Source organism: Manihot esculenta, chromosome 5, assembly GCF_001659605.2.
Source record: "Manihot esculenta cultivar AM560-2 chromosome 5, M.esculenta_v8, whole genome shotgun sequence".
Taxonomy (NCBI): domain Eukaryota; kingdom Viridiplantae; phylum Streptophyta; class Magnoliopsida; order Malpighiales; family Euphorbiaceae; genus Manihot; species Manihot esculenta.
Genome location: NC_035165.2, coordinates 3528741 through 3547086, shown reverse-complemented (window position 1 = coordinate 3547086; position 18346 = coordinate 3528741). Strand labels below are relative to the sequence as shown.

The 18346-nt window shown below is 35.6% G+C and overlaps 2 protein-coding genes across 3 annotated transcripts; both read right to left on the bottom strand.

Moving 5' to 3' along the window:
- Window positions 1-122: 122 nt before the first annotated feature.
- LOC110615830 (spastin) lies at window positions 123-13289 on the bottom strand. 2 transcript variants are annotated; one of them, XM_021757984.2, is made up of 13 exons: window positions 12794-13289; window positions 12334-12425; window positions 12187-12206; window positions 10991-11200; window positions 10794-10889; window positions 10578-10693; window positions 10404-10484; window positions 9465-9588; window positions 4349-4398; window positions 3421-3511; window positions 1847-1882; window positions 1478-1575; window positions 123-431 (listed from the first exon to the last, which is right to left on the bottom strand). In XM_021757984.2, exons 2-13 carry the CDS (start codon window positions 12381-12383, stop codon window positions 315-317), a joined length of 1089 nt encoding a protein of 362 aa, XP_021613676.1. In that variant the 5' UTR covers window positions 12384-12425; window positions 12794-13289; the 3' UTR covers window positions 123-314. The 2 variants fall into 2 exon arrangements, with proteins under 2 accessions (XP_021613676.1, XP_021613675.1); XM_021757983.2 differs by having other exon boundaries at window positions 10991-11231; window positions 12794-13287.
- A 1661-nt stretch (window positions 13290-14950) lies between these two features.
- Window positions 14951-17395, bottom strand: LOC110615831. Its single transcript, XM_021757986.2, has 5 exons — window positions 17116-17395; window positions 16963-17027; window positions 16543-16775; window positions 15400-15529; window positions 14951-15323 (listed from the first exon to the last, which is right to left on the bottom strand). The coding sequence occupies exons 1-5, from the start codon at window positions 17267-17269 to the stop codon at window positions 15189-15191; spliced, it is 717 nt and encodes a 238-aa protein (XP_021613678.1). The 5' UTR covers window positions 17270-17395; the 3' UTR covers window positions 14951-15188.
- Between the last annotated feature and the right edge of the window lie 951 nt (window positions 17396-18346).

Here is an 18346-nt window from a genome sequence, read left to right as displayed (position 1 = left end):
AAAGCATTTGAATCCCACGACTGCGTCAAACATCAATATTTCCCTCAGCTCATATCTGCATGCTCGCAATCACTCACGTTACTCCCTCCACATAAAACACAAATTTGTACAGAGGCAAATGCTTTGTCCAGGAAAATGCTGGTGATTTTCTTCTTTCAATTACAATATTTATTACAAAAGCAACCCACATAAAAAGAGTTCAGATGGTGAACTGAGCACGCGGATTTCTTTGTAGTGCATGTAGGTTATTTGCTAATTACAGATTGTATTAAAACAAAATAATTAAGATGGAGCATTTTGCAATGAGAAATCAATTAGTTGGACCCAAACTCCTCGTTCCACCGTTCAAGCTCTTCCCATTTGCTCTTATTTAAACTGGGCCTAATGACAGTCATTGCCTTCCGAAAGTCTTCATAATTTAGTCGTCTCACCTGATAAAACATGTCAATTACTATAAAATAATGTTCTTTTAATGTAGGTTCTGGGTAAAACCCACGCATCAGTTACCCCTCCAAGTGGAAACCTAGCGTACATCATAGTTCACAGAAATGAAGAACCATAATGATCAAACTTAAAATGCAAAAATAATTCTACTGCTATATGTGATCATGCCACAAGGAAAGTGCTGCAATATCTTGCATTTGCATGCACAGTGCACACTTCAAAGACCGAGAAAAACCATTTCATACACACTGACCAGGCTGCTCGTGGGACTATAAGTAAAATATGGCCTTTAGACAGGGGAAAGGACAGTTTTAGGTTAAGAAATTGGATGTAAAACTATTTAGTGAAATTTCTTTAATGAACATTTCCACTTTTCTTTTAAAAATATTTTGTGACCTCTCCCCACCCTCCTTCCCTCTCTTCATTCATGAAGAAAGACGGGTGTTAGTCACCAGAGTTAAAATAACAGTGAACAGGTCTCCTACTTCACTGCCAAAATATTTGTTTCAAGTGAAAAAGACATGATACATTCAATTTTATACACAGGATATTTTGCTTTCTAAAAGCTTCTGATAACCATCCTATAAATTCTAGAAAGAGTTGTATTATCCGCTCAGGCAAGGATGAAAAAAGGAGACAAAGCTAACGTGGTCCTTTCCTCCCTTCTTCTCTTAATTTCTATAAGCTATTGACTGAAAAATTGGAGACAGTATGCTGCCTACTCCAGCACCTCCTTAGATAACTCTATCTCTCTCTGACAAACGCACACAGAGGTTTAGGACCCTGTGTTACAGCTATGACCTAATTGAAGTATTGAACATGTAACCACATGCTTAAATGAAAAGCCATGACCTTGCTTTCAACATGAATGGGTAAAAATCCCATAATCCCAATTTACTGAATAGTTACAGCAGTACCAATGATGTGGAAAACCTACTTTTTCATCCGCCAGCATCAAATATCATTTTTCCAAAACTATAATTATTAAACTTATTTACCAAGTCGTCAATAGAGACAAGTATAGCTGAATCACCTGATTGGCCTTGACAGTCAGAATGTTTGAGCCAAGCTCTCTAATTGGCATCATTGCAGCTTCTTCACACAAAGCTTGTAGATCGCTCCCAGAGTATCCTACAAATTATAAGTAAAATGACTGACAAAAATATTTAGTTTGAAAAGATTTATTCCTGTCATTTAACATTGATGATTTGAGTGCAATCTTTCCCTTGACTGATTAGTGGAATACATCCATTGGTTACGAGTAGGGATAAATGCATGCACAAGTATATCAACTTGACTTGAGCCTTGGGCTAAAATCATTTCCTATGGATTGAAAAATTCCAATTCCACTGTCCTTCAATAAACATTATGTCGAAGGCAATCATAATAATAATTATCTTACCTTCTGTATCTCCAACAAGTCTCTCAAGGTCTCCATCTGTCACACATAATGAGAGGTCAATTATTTCACAAGCCCATACAACAGAACATAAGTTTCCCATTGTACCTTATCCGTCATATATTATAGATAGAGAATGCATGCTGGCAATCAGAACAAGACATACAAGCAAAAAAAGACAGATTTCAGATGCCAAAAAAGTTGAATAGATTTACTATTTAGTCCCTGGATATTGCCATCATTAATAAATCAGTCTCTACATTTTCAAAACCTATTAAAACGTCATTATTTCTCTCCATCAACGAAATAGTCATTCCTTCCTCTTGCCTTTATTTAGTCTCTAGGTATTGTCATGATTAACAAGCTAGTCCCTGCATTCAGAAACCTACTAAAACCTCCTCCTCCTTTTCCTCCAGTCCTTCTCCTCCTCCTCATGCCTCCTCCTCATGCGAAGAAGAAAGGGTAATTTGATTTTTTACTATATTTTTAATACCAGAAATAGACAAAATTGAATAGAAAGACTATTTCATTGATGGAGAGAAAGATACCGAAAAACTAATTTGTTAATAATGACGATACTCAGACATTAAATAGTAAATCTCCCAAAAAGTTATTCACGATGAAAGAGGGATATTACACAAGGGAAACAAATGAACTAACCTAAAAAGTAACTTTTATGCATTATCTGATAAATTTCATATTTCTTTCTATGGTTTATAACAAATTTTCATGTATGTGCCTACTCCCTACTCAGTAACAATGATTATAGTGAATTTGGCAGCCAGCCTAGACCCCTAGACCTTTGATTTGAATTTACATAAACTGATTTTCTGAGAGACATCTCAAACGTGTTCAAGTTCATATTTATTTGTTTCTTTAATCTAGGGGCTGTTACTTGGAACAACTAGTAAACATTTCATGTTGCAATTGCAAGGATGCAGGTTGAGCTTTGACAACAATATTTGAAGGATAGGACTTACAGAACCATTTTAGTGAGCTCATGTTTGGGTAATGGTATTTATATAATTTCCTAAGATCCTAGATTAAGGAGAGCATATAAGGAACGCATGGTAATCTTGCCATTATGAGTGACAGATGGCTGAAAACTCCATATTTTGGTCTGCAGGTTAGTTTATGTGAATGAAAGGAAGTCTCAATTTAGCAGAATCTACATAATGTAACCCACTTTTGCACACTAGTTGGCAACAGTTATGAATAATGGAAAAACCAAATCCATAACAAACATATTTTATTTATCCAGTAGTTTCTTATCTGATTTTCCATTACCTTATACTAGTAATTGCTTATCTAATGATTGCTTATATTAGACTTCTACTTTATTAAATAAAACAAGCGGATTTTATTCACAAAATTGTGAGATTGAGACTCTCCTTTCTTGAGTCTTGAGGTATTAAGAGCGCCCTCCAAGGAGCTCATTCCCTATACATTATCCCATGATGTGATCCATGATCCAGGACCATAACAAGTTATTATTATTTTTTTAAAAAATAAGCAGTCCTTAGAACAGGAAAGGCACATATGCACAACATAAGTTAAAGGTGATCACGTAACCATACCAGGTAAGGAAAAAGCTTGGCCCTTGAGTTTGTGTTTCAAAAGAAGCCTCCTCACATTTTTCTCGGGTAGAGGTACATATATTCTCTTAACCTGATTCAGGATATCATATAGCACTCAGTTGCAAAAGTTAACAAAAAAGAATCTGGAATTGAAAGTTGACTGAATTTTGAATGCACATACACACAAAGAAAGCAAATAAACAAAAAAAATGAAGAAACAGCATAATCTTGAGTTTGCTACTCAGGCTGATTTTTATTCTTTGCACTTCAAACCGATTTTTAAAGACAGGTACATGACCACTTAGCAGTTAGCACATGCATAAACTGCATTACACTGTTGCCAAGGCTCGAGGAATTTTCACAAGTAACAGCAAGTATGCAAAGGACAATCAAGGGGGCACTTACTAAATGATATGGACCAACTAGAAAATTTTCTGTAATTCCACCCTTCCGTAAAGCGAGAAGGAAAATAAATCAATTAATGATTTAGATTTGTGCTTGACACAGGCATCAATGTGTCAAATGGACATCATAACCTTTCTCAAAGACTCAGATCAACAACATTAAGAAGCACTCTAGCAAGTTTACGTTATTTCTGCTCTGGTTCTGGCATGTAGTCCTAGGCTAGCATGATAAGATAGTGTCGTCCAGGCAAAACCCTGCTGGATTGTGGTAGAGTGGATAAAAAAGAGAGGTACTAGGAGTCAAGGATAATAATACTCTAAAAGATTAGTTTTTCACATCTCACTGAAATCAACTCTAGAATAGCAAAAATGCTAATTCATTGAAATAACATAACAAGTTAACTCAAAACCTAGGCAAAACACTCTAGTAATTTGCTTTGTATACTTGCAAGCAAATTCCATGATCATTTTACAGTTCAGTTTAATAGAAAAAAGCTGCAGCAAATTCATGCTATAACACTAACCAGTCTCCTTAGAACAGCATCATCCAATTCTTGTGGCTTATTGGTAGCACCTGTATCACACAAAAACAAGCAAATTTAAGGTGAGATAAAAAAAAATCCAAACATATTATCACAACCAGCATACCTAGTCCAATTATTTTGGGTCGGGTAAAGGTACTATGATGTATAAAATTTCAGAATATTCTAACTATCTGTCAATTTGAAGTCTACCCTATATAAAATGATGCCATAAACTTCAACAGCATTTTTTTCCCCAAATTTACTTGTTAAACTATGAAATGTCAAACAATATATGGCAAAGAGCAACAAGAATGAGGGTTAAATGAAACACCACCTTGTGAAGATCTATTAGCCGCATCTACATATAGAATATGAAACAAGCTATGGCTATGTTAAGCCAAATGAATAGAAGTCTGATAACATGCTTTCTTGATTACATGTGACTGATTGGTTAACTAACTACTACACTAACTTATTTGCTGATCCTAACTGATTCTAGGGATATGATTTGATTTGATTTGATTAGGATCCTTAATTATCTCTGTAATTATTATTTGATTATTTACTTCCTGTTTAGATATAATTATCTGTATATAAATAGTCATATAAACCAATTGTAAAGATTAAGAGTGAAATACAAGAATTCTCTAAATTTTCCCAAAATTCTTTATGGTATCAGAGCCTTTTCCTAATTTTAGGGTTCAAATTTAATTTTTTCCTCTTTAGGGTTTCAAAACCCTAGATCTACCTTTTTTGGTACTAACCCATCTAGGAGCCTTTCCTCCTCTCACCGTCGGAACCAGTACTGTCGCTGGCCGATCGCTCAGCTCCGACATTGAAAAAGCCCGCACGTGAGGCTCACGCGGCTCCCTTTCCTGGCGCATGACCAATCACCTGACGCTGCTTCGCGGCTCCGATCATTTCAGCGACGATTCCGACCATCTTTTCGGCCTTCCCGTGCCACTATCCGGTCTTTTGGTGAATCGGTTGGGCTTTCTTGTGTGTACAACCTTGGATACCTCCTATTCTTTCACGGTTCACAAATCTTTACCATGGCAGAAGGTAAAAGGGTCTCGATTCCTAACTCTGATTCCTCGTCCTCCGGTGCTACATCTAACTTTGTAAAATCAGGTAATACTTTCTCTCTTAATAATGTTCCATGGATTATCGATTCCGGTACGAATAGACACATGACAGGCTCTTCTAAAGGCTTTCTCAATTATTTTCCTTCTCTAACCAAAGATAGTGTCAGAATTGCTGATGGCTCTTTGACTCCCATATCCAGAACAGGTTCTGTTATTTGCACATCCAACATTAAATTATCATTTGTTCTTCATGTTCCTCACTTTCCTGTCAACCTTTTATCTGTCAGTGCTATTACCAATGCCCTTAATTGTAAAATTGAATTCTTTCCTGATCATTGTGTTATTCAGGATCTTCGCATAGGAAAGAGGATTGGCAATGATAGGTTGCATGATGGCTTATATATGTTGGAGGGTTATCTAGGTTCTTTGATATCTCAAACCTGTTTTGGAGAAAATAAGGATGTCAATCAGGAAATAATACAGTGGTACAAACGGTTAGGGCATCCATCATTTTTTGCCTTAGAAAAACTTTATCCTAATTTGTTTGCTAGAACTCAGTTTGATTCTCTATTTTGTGATGCTTGTGAGTATGCTAAACACACTAGAACATCCTATCCTTTGAGTCATAATAAAAGTCAAATTCCTTTTGCGACTATTCATTCTAATGTTTGGAGGCCTACTCAAACTGTCTCCTTGTCTGGTAATCGATGGTTTGTCACCTTTATTGATTGTTGCACTCGAATGACTTGGGTCTATTTGATTAAAGCTAAAAGTGATGTCTTTTCTTGTTTTCAATCATTTCATAAGATGGTTTGTACTCAATTTGATACTAAGGTGAAAATTTTGAGAACTGACAATGGAAGAGAATACATGGATAGTAGCTTTTCAGCTTATTTGGAGAGTAATGGGATAGTACACCAGACTAGTTGTCCTTATACTAGTGCTCAAAATGACGTTGCTGAGAGGAAAAATAGGCATCTATTGAAGGTAGCTCGATCTCTTATGTTCACCATGAATCTACCCAAAGCATATTGGGGAGATGCAATTCTTGCATCTGCTTATCTTATCAATAGAATGCCTCTCAAGACCCTTGACTTTATGAGTCCATTGGCGGTTCTACAAGGGAAGAATTGGGTCTATTTGATTAAAGCTAAAAGTGATGTCTTTTCTTGTTTTCAATCATTTCATAAGATGGTTTGTACTCAATTTGATACTAAGGTGAAAATTTTGAGAACTGACAATGGAAGAGAATACATGGATAGTAGCTTTTCAGCTTATTTGGAGAGTAATGGGATAGTACACCAGACTAGTTGTCCTTATACTAGTGCTCAAAATGACGTTGCTGAGAGGAAAAATAGGCATCTATTGAAGGTAGCTCGATCTCTTATGTTCACCATGAATCTACCCAAAGCATATTGGGGAGATGCAATTCTTGCATCTGCTTATCTTATCAATAGAATGCCTCTCAAGACCCTTGACTTTATGAGTCCATTGGCGGTTCTACAAGGGAAGAATTCATACGTTGTTCCACCAAAAGTATTTGGGTGTGTTTGCTTTGTCCATACTAGGACAGCAGTAAAATTGGATCTCAAGGCCCTTAAATGTGTGTTTATTGGGTATTCTCCAACACAGAAGGGATACAAGTGTTATCATCCTCGCTCTAGGAAATACTTAGTTAGTATGGATGTTACCTTCCGAGAAACTGAACCCTACTTCATTACCACCCACTCACCTCTTCAGGGGGAGAATAATGAGCAAGAAGAGGTGATCCCGAATTCTGTGATTCTGAATGATATGGTTCAACTAGAAAGTTTGAGTTCTAGTAGACAAGGGGAGATGTCCAATCAGGGAGAGAGAACTGGTTGTTTGGACAAGCCATATTTGAGAAGGTATTCGAGGAGAGACAAGGCAGAAGAAACCATTATGCAGTCTACTCAGAGTCAAGAATCTTCTCCTGGTGAGTTACCCAGTCATGAATCTTCTTCTAGTGAGTTACCCACAACTCTTCCTTCTGGTGAGTTACCCACAACTCTTGAACGTTTCAATGACTTAGATAAACCTATTGCACAAAGAAAAGGGGTCCGATCTTGTACTAAACACCCTATTTCTAACTTTGTTTCTTATGAATCCTTATCTCCTTCCTATAGAACCTTTGCCTTGTCTATTTCCTCTGTGTCTATTCCACAGGATTGGAAGAAAGCTCTTGCAGATCCTAAATGGAAGAAAGCAATGATTGAAGAGATGAAAGCATTGGCTAAAAATGAGACTTGGGAGCTTGTCACTCTCCCACCTGGGAAGAAACTCATTTGCTGTAAATGGGTGTTCACAGTGAAAACAAAGCTTATGGCACAATTGAACGGTTTAAGGCCAAATTGGTTGCTAAAAGATTCACCCAAACCTATGGAGTAGATTACCAAGAGACATTTGCCTCAGTTGCAAAAATGAACTCAATCAGAGTTTTGTTATCCTGTGCAGCCAACTTGGACTGGGACTTGCAACAGTTTGATGTGAAGAATGCTTTCCTTCATGGAGATTTAGAGGAAGAAGTGCTCATGGAAATTCCTCCTGGGTTCGCTGATAAGAAAACACAAGGAAAGGTGTGCAGGTTAAAAAAGGCTTTATATGGGCTAAAACAATCTCCTAGAGCTTGGTTTGACAGGTTTAGCAGAGCCATGATGTCCTTTGGTTACCAACAAAGCAATGCTGATCACACTCTGTTTATCAAACATCACAAGGGTAATATCACCCTTCTTATTGTTTATGTTGATGATATAGTGGTGATAGGCAATGACAAAGAGGAAATGACTCAACTAAAAAGGTTGTTAGCTCAGGAATTTGAAATCAAAGATCTAGGAAAACTGCAATATTTCCTAGGTATCGAGGTGGCTATATTAGAAAAAGGAATTTTCATCTCCCAAAGAAAGTACATTCTGGTTCTGTTGGAAGAAACTGGTATGATGGGGTGTAAACCAGCAGAATCTCCCATTGAAAGTAATCACAAGTTGAAAGCAGGAACTGGCGAGTCCGTAGATATTGGAAGATACTAGAGATTGGTAGGAAGGTGATTTATCTCTTACACACTCGACCGGATATAGCCTATACTGTTAGCTTAGTCAGCCAATTCATGCATGACCCTCGCGAGACTCATATGCAAGCTTTACTTCGCATCTTAAGATACCTAAAGTCTGCGCCAGATAAAGGGCTTCTTTACTCCAAACAGGGTCACCTCCAAGTTGAAGCTTTTACAGATACAGATTGGGCAGGATCTCTCGATTATAAGAAATCCACCTCTGGCTACTGCACAGTTGTGGGAGGGAAACTTGTCAGCTGGAGGAGCAAAAAACAAAGTATTGTTGCTCGGTCAAGTGCTGAAGCAGAATACAGAGCAATGGCCTAAGGTGTGTGTGAACTCTTATGGTTACAGAAGTTATTGGAGGAGTTGAGGTTGCTCGAGAGAGACAAGATAACTTTATATTGTGACAATAAAGCTGCTATAAGTATAGCACAAAATCCAGTTCAACATGACCGGACGAAACACATTGAAATTGATTGGCACTTCATTAAAAAAAAATTAATAGACGGTATCTTGAGCCTAGTTCATATGACTTCTACTGGGTAACTTGCGGATGTGTTTACTAAAGGGCTCAACAACAAGGTCTACCATAATTTGATTTGCAAGTTGGGCATGTGCGACATCTTTGCACCAACTTGAAGGGGAGTGTTGACTTATTTGCTGATCCTCACTGATTCTAGGGATATGATTTGATTTGATTAGGATCCTTAATTATCTCTGTAATTATTATTTGATTATTTACTTCCTGTTTAGATATAATTCTTTGTATATAAATAGTCATATAAACCAATTGTAAAGATTAAGAGTGAAATACAAGAATTCTCTAAATTTTCCCAAAATTCTTCACACATGTATTCAATGAATTTTACTTTATCAATCTAATTAGCTAAATAAGCAAATTCCATAGACACACCAGGTGTACTAGAAATAAACCTTAATTGGCTAACATTAAGCTTACCAATAACAATTACTAAATCATTAGTATTAGAGGTTACTCCATCAAATTGAATTAGAAACTCAGATTTCAACCTTCTACTTGCATCATTCTCATTGGCCAACCTTGTTGACATGATACTATCAATCTGTTAACAAACAAGAAAAAGGAAATCATTACATATTTCAGAATGGAGGTTAAAACCAAATATGAAGCTGAAGGTAGCAGGTACTATGCTATCAAAGAAACATATGGCAATTAAATGTAGACAGGATTTCATTAATCTACAGTAGCTAAAGATAAGAGAAAGCAACAATGTGTTGGAACACTAGTGAAGTGGAAAATGTAACAAAATTTGTCTAAACAGATGATATCATGTATTCTTGCCCTTCATTAACATTTCAAGGGAGAGACAAAGAAAATAGCCTTGATATCACCAAACTACAAGGATTATGTTATGGTCTTAGGTTGTGAATCGTGTCATGGGATGATTGATATATAACGAGCTCATTAGAGGGAACTTTTAACACCTCAAGACTCAAAAGGAGAGTCTCAATCTTAATTTTTAGAATAAATCTGCTTATTTTTATTGAATAAATAAACTCCTCTATAGTGAAGGTTCTAGAACTTCTAATCAAAGTAGAAGTCTAATACAAGCAACCAGTAGATCTAGGATAAGATAACAGGAAATATGATAAGATAAGATAATGAGAAATCTGAAAAGAAACTACTAGATAAATAAAATCTATTTATTATGGATTTAGGCTATCCATTATCCCTAACAAATTAGCAGCTGCAATTGCTCAACATCAACCACTAAACCACCAAGTATTTTATTTAAGCATCCATTATTCTCGATGAGCATATAAGAGATCAACAGAGTATTCTGTAGCAGAATAAAACAAGAGAAGCATTACTTCTAATAAAATTAAACTAAAAAAGTTTGCAGAAAGAGCAGCATACTTCATCCATAAAAATTACTGATGGCTGTCTGGATATCGCAACCATAAACAGAGTCCGAACAAGCTTTTCAGCCTCTCCGACCTAATCCAGTAAAACAGAACTTATTACACATTCTTAATCAGCAAAAGAAAAAAAAAGCGGCAAGAGAACCATAAATTTTAACAAGAAACACACCCATTTTGATGTTAAGGAAGATGCTGAAACATTGAAGAATGTTGCCTGTGACTCTGAAGCAACAGCTTTGGCCAGCATGGTTTTCCCATTACCAGGTGGACCAAAGAGAAGCAGACCTAAATAACAGGCATTAGGAGTTTCAACTTGACATGAATACAATTTCTTCACTATGTTCTGTAGTATCATTTTTTCTGATAGAGAAGTCTTCCGTGTTACCTCTAGCTGGCCTCCGAATCCCAGTGAACAAATCTCTTCTCTTAGTTGGCAAAATAACCATTTCCATTAGACTTTGTTTCGCTTTCTCAAGCCCAGCTGGAAACAACTTTTAGATGAGTAAATTTCTAAATTCAAAACTGAAGACAAGCAAAAGAAACAGAAAATGAAAGAAATAAAGAAAGAAAATAGTTGCTCACCGACATCATCCCATTTTACAGAAGGACTTCTATCCACTATTGCAGTATTAATCATTTCAACCAATTTTGCATCATAACTGCTACCAGAATCTAGAATAGGTTTTGAGCTTGCAGGTTTATCCGTCTGATTCCTGATTACTACATTGTTTCTAGTGGAACGAGGAGACTTCTGTGACAGATCTTGCTTAAAATTTGATGTTGATGATGAAACTGCAGCACCATGTGTATGAGTTAAGATAGTCTGCAATATTTCAAGGAATAAACAACATATAAACAATTAAATAATCAAAATCAGTCACTAATTCATACTTCATAGTTCCAAAGTTTGCACAATTTTCTTCAGGACAAAAGGATAAGCTTAACTGTGAGTTGTGAAAGTTAACAAGAAAGAATTGAATGGTAAAGTTCATTGAATTAATACAAATAAAATGCAAACTGGAAGAAATGGCAAATTTCGGGTATGCTACTCATGCTCATTGTCATTCTTTGGATTAAAACCAATTTCTAAATACAGGCACATAACTACCACACGCACAAACAAACTGCATTAGGTAACAGACATTAGGCAATTGACAATTATGTTCATGGCTTAGTATTTCAGCCAATCAACCATTTTAATACAAGTAATGATAACTAACTATTCAATTTATAACAAAAGGAAGTTGCATTTTGCCATGCTTTTGACTATATTCATGGTATCAATGACTATAGGATGCAACATATTTCATGAGATGATAAAGATCTAAAGAAATTTTCATTCGTAAATCATAATAAGTCAGTAAACGAAAATTATAAAAATTGTACATGGGAACTTTGGCATCCATATGAAGGTATATAATAGTTACACATAACAGTTAGAGAGAGATTTTTCGTGTAGAAAGAAAAACTAATTAAAGCCATTCTATCAAATATACAAATTAGTGCCAGTGCTTACAATGTCAATGGAAAGGAATTCAAAATTCTAAGACCCATTAATCTACCAAAAGAATAACATATGTTAAATGTAATGAAAACAACTCCTTTCTTATTACCAAAAAAAAAGAAAAAAGAAAAAAACTCCTTTCTGTATGATTAGTTGTTAGTCTGCAAAAAGATTGAAACTGATACAATTATATCTAATTGCACAATAGAAATGTAATTATGCTTCCAGTAAAAGAAGTATCTTATATTTGCAATTGACACAAACCGAGTCATACCTTGTTTGAGGATGTGCCGGCTGAAAAGAACACCGGTAGAGACGAATGGAGATTGGAAGAAAAACCAAAATAAAGCATTAGCACTCTTCCATGAAAAAATTAAGTTAAAAAAAATTATGAATCAAGTATTCAGAGTAAACTGTGAACCTGCTCGGCGATTTAATGCTTGCAATCTGTCTGAAACTTGACCCTGCCATTTTGATATTTTTTGCCGATAAGATTTAACTTTCTCTTGTTCACTGTTACAGAGTAAATGACATAAAAAATTCACAAACGTGGTTATGCTACACATGAATTCACAATAAATAATGGAATTCAAATTTAGGCAATGCAACCCAGCCCATAATTAGTTCTCCCTTTCTCTCTCTCTCCAACGGTGTTAATTTTCTGTTAAAGGAAAGGAAGAAATTTCAAAAAATAAGTATCTTAGAAATTAGTGAGTTCATACTCTTTTGAACACAAAGTCAGCCACTCCACGGAGCTATAATTTGTAGGAGTATCACAAGATTAGGCACATATTATACCGCAAACAAACCAAGCAAAACTTCGAACTTGGAACTTGAGTATGTTACAGGGAATCAATGATAGAGATTAATTTCTGCAATACCTAAAGCTGATATAAGAAGGAACAGGTGTTGAAGTAGCTTCGACGAGTATTCGTTGGGCGTTCTTGTAATGGAAAACTGCATCGTCAACCAAACCCCATTCTTCGGCCCTCACAGCCTTGGCGATCTCTTCTTTGGCTAAATCAAAGTACCCCTTGAGCTTATATGCCGCGCGTTCATTTGTGATCGAAGTCCCAGGTACGCCTTCCATTGTTCCAGCGCTGGGATTTTCTTCCTGAACTGGAGATGCAGAGCTATATGAAGAGAAGGCGGAGCCTAGAGAGTCTATTATCCCTTTCAAGAAACTCATGTCTAGCCGAAGAAATCATTGCTAAACTTAGAGAGAACAGTAAATTAGACACGCAGATTTGCCAACCATGGAATAATCAGTGTGTAAACGCAATTAAAACTCAATAAAATTTTCTTAAGGACACGATCGATTTGTGAACCGGGAGAAAGATTTCAACAAGAGATCAATAGCTAGAATGAATATAAGCAGAAGAAATGCTGTTTACCACTTTCTTCTGGTTTTTCGCATTGGGCTGAAGAAGATTCCCTTCTTGGGTTGAATGCTCCATCATTGTCGGCCCATTTTCTTATTTAATGAACCATCGTTTTAGTGTGGACAAGGCCCATAAATTTTGGGCGTCAGTTTTACGCTTATTCTGTTCTACCCAACCATTTCTGTTGACCCAATGTATAAATACTCTAATCATTAACATCTACGTTACGAGTAATTTTGAAATGTTTTAATGTAAAAAAAAAATTACTCAGAGAATTATTAGTTAATTTATCCATTTAGAAAAAAACATTAAAACGTTTAAAGTCTATTAATTTATTTATCTGTTAATTTTATCCGTTAAGTATTTTTTATTTAATTCTTGTGGTTTAAAAAAATTTTATTAGTTGATTATTCATCTACTAATTAATCTCTTTGTATCAATAATATTTGTCTTTCTTATTATGTCTTTCTTATTATTTTAACTTATGATTTTAATCGTAGTACTAGTAGACTTTTAAAAAATCAATAAATCAATTAATGAGTTTTTCATAAAACTAAATAATAATTTTTTTTAATTTATAAATATTTTATACCAATTAAATCTGTTATTTTCAATAAAATTTAAATTAGTGAAGCATAAATTAATAAAATAAACAATTAACACATTTTACACACAGATCAAAGCCAGTAGCTAGGGGGCAAAATTGATTCAAGTTAGGATTGAGGGAAAAGGTGAACTGCAGAAGTATAATTAAATCCTTTTCCTCTTAATCCACTTTCTTTATGAACGATGCACATTGAAAGATAATTTGGTGACATTGTGAGAAATTTGGAGAATTTCTTAGTATGTGTAATAAGAAAATGATTAGGACATGCTCAATATAAAATTCTAAAATTTTATTGTTTCCCACTCTTAGCAGGATAGTTTCCTAATGAATCATGTGATTATATGTAATAACTGATGTGCAGGTAGTCCAGGCGTGGTATTACAAGATTTTGTATTGGTGATGAGGTTTATGGAAACTGTCCAAGAGATTGATTCGGAGGGACGACTAGGGCAGCTTTGACACAGGCAGAGTTCATAGTTGTGGAGAGATTAGTGGAAAAGAAGCCAAAAACCTTCAATTTGAGGATGCTGACATCTTGCCATTAGCTGCTTAGACTGCATTTGAAGGTTTCGTTACTGAAGGTTTTGCTGCTTGCAGGCAGGGTAACAAATTTGCCTCGGAAGGGAATTTGCTTGCGGGCCAATGAAGATCTTCTCAGCTTGTCCTATTAGGGTGGTTCTTTTTCAAACTAAGCGATGAAAAGAAAACTGTTAATTTTAGGACACTGATTAACCTTCACACTGATGGAGGCCTCCATGTTGTGTTCCCTATGGATACAGAATTAGTTGATTCCGCATATAGCTTGTACACCAAACATTGTCATGTAAGTTGAAAAACAGCTTGCTAAAGTTGAATAAGTGAAATGTCTAGTATGAAATTACATGAGATCCAAATTATGGTGCAACTCCATCAGGATGATTTTTCCCACTGAGAATAATTTGTGTTTACGATACCGGGCTTAGCACTTAGATATGGACACTCTACTTTTAATCCATCAAAACTCGCAGCCTTCTCGCAATAAGAGCCTAAATGACATGGACAGCAACAGCTTAAAGGAAACAATGCAATCGAACTTAAAAAATTGATTGAAAGGGTTTTCCTGTTCTAATTTAATAATGATGATGATGGAATTTAGACTCTATGATGACACCCTCCATTCATCAACAAAATTGAAGCACATTAAGGCACCGATTACAGTCCTCATGTATTACACCCTATAATAAGATGTGTTGGTCCCACAAACATAAAAAGACATCGACTCAAAATGAAGCATTAAGCTCTGACCAATTACATGGGATGCGTTTCAGTCACAATAGGAAGCTTAAGCCCTGGCCTGGAGGTCCATCCCTTACGTTTCCTGTATTCCTCAATAGCCTGTAACCGAATCCTTTCTCGCGATGCTTCTGGAACATTCTTCAGTACCTGCAGAAAACAGGAATATCTTATTCTGTACTAGTTAATAATATGAAATGGAAATATCAAGTTATACCAAAGCTACCTTAGGAACAGCAACCAATTTTGGTGGAGCTTGGACTACATCTCCAAATTTTATCTGTTCATGTCCAGGAAAATCCAAATCTTCTTCTGTTTTGGATTTTTGGCGTTTTTTCTTCTTTGCTTCCAAATACCTACATTAATTTAAAATAAGATCATCTAGACAATTCAGGCACACAGGTATGTCTGAGATGAGTCTGTGAAAAGTAAGAACTAAAAGAAGTTTTCTATAGTTCTAGGTAATTCACAAGCAAGTGATTAGACATACAGCTACGTTAGTTCCAATTCAAATCCCCCACATAAACCCAGTCACACCACATACACATGCTCCAATGAACCCCTCAAAGGTGCTATAATTCCTTGTTAAATTCTAATGAAACTCATGACCATTAGTTTATGGTTTCAATGGACAGCAATTTTAGACTCCAAACATCTTGGGAACTATTAGAGAAGCAAGACACAAACTCAGCTCCAGGTATAGCATTCACAAAAAGAAGAAATTGGAAAAATACTTGGGAATTGGGATAAACTAGCAGTGGAAGTTTAAATCTAGTAAGCATATGTAAATCTAGTAAGTTTATGCTCGCAGTAGACATTTCAAATCTCTGGCATTTGGCCGTTGGTTTGTAATGTCACTTGATCCTATGGGCATTCTAAACAAAAAGACAGGTTAAGAACATTGAGATAAAAGAGAGCTCGACCCCTGTATGACAAAACCACATGAAAATCATAGGATTCTTAATTGATCCATCTATAAGGGAGACTTCTCGTGCCACTAAACGCCACAGATCAATTTAATGCTTTAGATGAAGATGCTGGCAACACAACTATCATATTCAGGGAAACCTCGCTGCTAACTTCTTCACGCAACTATACAATTCCAAAGGAGACATTTTAGATAGTGCAAGAGCAGTAGATATTGACAGACAAATGGATGAAAAGAAAATGACAAATAACTGAACCGAAACAAAGACTAAAGTAAGAAAAAAAAAAGTTAGCAATTGTTCAATAAAAATAACCCTTTTTTTTGTTCAAGAATGAAAAGAAATCAATTTTCAATAGCAGGACTTTACTCACTAAAATAGATGCTAGGCAACTGATAAAGGTCTCTTGCATAAGAAATTTACAATTGATGTTAAATGCCTACTTTTTCTTGCGCTCCCGCCTTTTCTCACTGGATTTTGTCTTCTCCATTGATGTGTCAAACCGAAGATCAATGACTTGCATTCTCTTTCTCTTTCTCTTTTTCTTTCTCTTTTCATCGTTGCTGTTCCGCACAGTCTCATCACTATCATCTGAATGTTGGGTTGTCAAGAGATTCTCATCTTCACCTTCATCTACAATAGCTTCTGAGGTAATTGCATCCTCTGGAGGGAGTTTCTAGAGATATAATAATTGTTACTCATCATTAAAAATTTCGTAACAATCTTAAAGCAATTCAATGCTAAGCAATCAAGCGACTTTCATCAATGAAACCATAACAGCAGCCTAGAGAAAACTTTAAATAGTCTTACAAGCATAACAAACCCCTAATTGACGAAGCTAAATAGAAGGAATTAGAGCTTACCTTTTCAGCATCACCGCCTCCCCGCTTCGTCTTCTCTTCAGTAGACTTGGAAGGTTTAGCAGAACCTAAAAACACAAAACAAATCTGTGTAAGTGTTTCTGTGCATATACAAGAGGGAGAGAGAAAGAGGGAGAAAGTGGGTGGGGAGATAACCATCAAGAAGATGAGAAGTGAAGGACATGATATGGCGAAGTTTGGAGGGAAGAGCATCGACTTGGGAACGGTCGGGCGGCGGCGGGAGACGGGTATGGCCTCCATGCGCCGCTTTGTAGTTCTTCTCTCTCCTTTTCCTTCCTTTCCCTCCCATTTCTGTTTCCTTGTGTCTCTGAAGTCGCGACTCCCAACCCTACTTTATTTCTTCGCCGGTACAGGGTAACAGGGCATTGGCGCGCAGCTTCCTCCTTTCAACGAATCCGACGGTGAGGGCGAAGTTAAAATCCAACATAGTTAAAGTTAATAAAAATAATTTCTAAAGAATTATTTATTATAAAAATATTAGATTTATATGCTAAAACGTACCTTTAAAAAATTAATTTAAGTACTTACTTAAAAATTATTCATTTTTGAATGTACACCAATAGCATTAAAATCTTTTTGATAAAAATGTTTGCCTTCTTATTAATTAGATTAATTATTCTAGCCACTAATTTGAATGCTTTAACTTAGGTATTATTATATAAATGGTTGCAAATAAAAATATTTATTGAAAATTTTTCATTTTTCAATTTTAATTTAATATATTATAATTATAAAGATTTTTGAAACATTTTAAATATATTTAAAATTTTTCAGTTTACTTTTTTAAGGTATGCTTGTGGAACTAAGTCATACAATGAACAGTAAAGTTATTAGAAGCGCTTCAAAAAAAAAAAAAAAAGCTTTTTTTCTTCTGTGCATGTCAACAATTCAAATGTCTAGCTCCACCCAGAATTTTACCCCATAGCTTAAAATCCGTTTTAAATCTTGTATGGTAATCCAACCAACCAACTGACGTTATTAAGACAAGGACATCATATAATGGATTGCTGCCTAAACATTTATTTAGATTCTAACTTTCAAAAACTCAGAATTAGTAGATTCTCCATTAAAAGAATGAAAGAAAGATAATTATCATTATTTTTAGACTCGGGATTATTTGGTGGTAGCTTTTAAAGCAGTATTAATCGTTTCAACTCTGGTCCAAACACAATTCATGGAGATTAATTAGTAGAGAATGTTACTCTCCTATCTTTCCACTAGTATTTAGATAAGCTCTCATATTTATTACTAGCATGAGGCATTAAATTGGTATTAACGAGAGATTTAAATAACCATTGTTGTATAAAATTCCGAATCTTAACAGCACTGCGCACTTGCAAGTACTGTTTTCTAACAAACTACATTC

Coding starts and splice junctions, on each gene's coding strand:
- LOC110615831 (XM_021757986.2), bottom strand. CDS start 17,269: ATGGGAGGGAAAGGAAGGAAAAGGAGAGAGAAGAACTACAAAGCGGCG. Junction 15,530..16,542: donor AGGCGGGAGCGCAAGAAAAA/GTAGGCATTTAA, acceptor AAATTAATGTAG/GTATTTGGAAGCAAAGAAGA. Junction 15,324..15,399: donor AATTGGTTGCTGTTCCTAAG/GTAGCTTTGGTA, acceptor TGTTTTCTGCAG/GTACTGAAGAATGTTCCAGA.
- LOC110615830 (XM_021757983.2), bottom strand. CDS start 13,101: ATGAGTTTCTTGAAAGGGATAATAGACTCTCTAGGCTCCGCCTTCTCT. Junction 12,207..12,333: donor AGCATTAAATCGCCGAGCAG/GTTCACAGTTTA, acceptor TGTTCTTTTCAG/CCGGCACATCCTCAAACAAG. Junction 10,485..10,577: donor CTTCCTTAACATCAAAATGG/GTGTGTTTCTTG, acceptor TTACTGGATTAG/GTCGGAGAGGCTGAAAAGCT.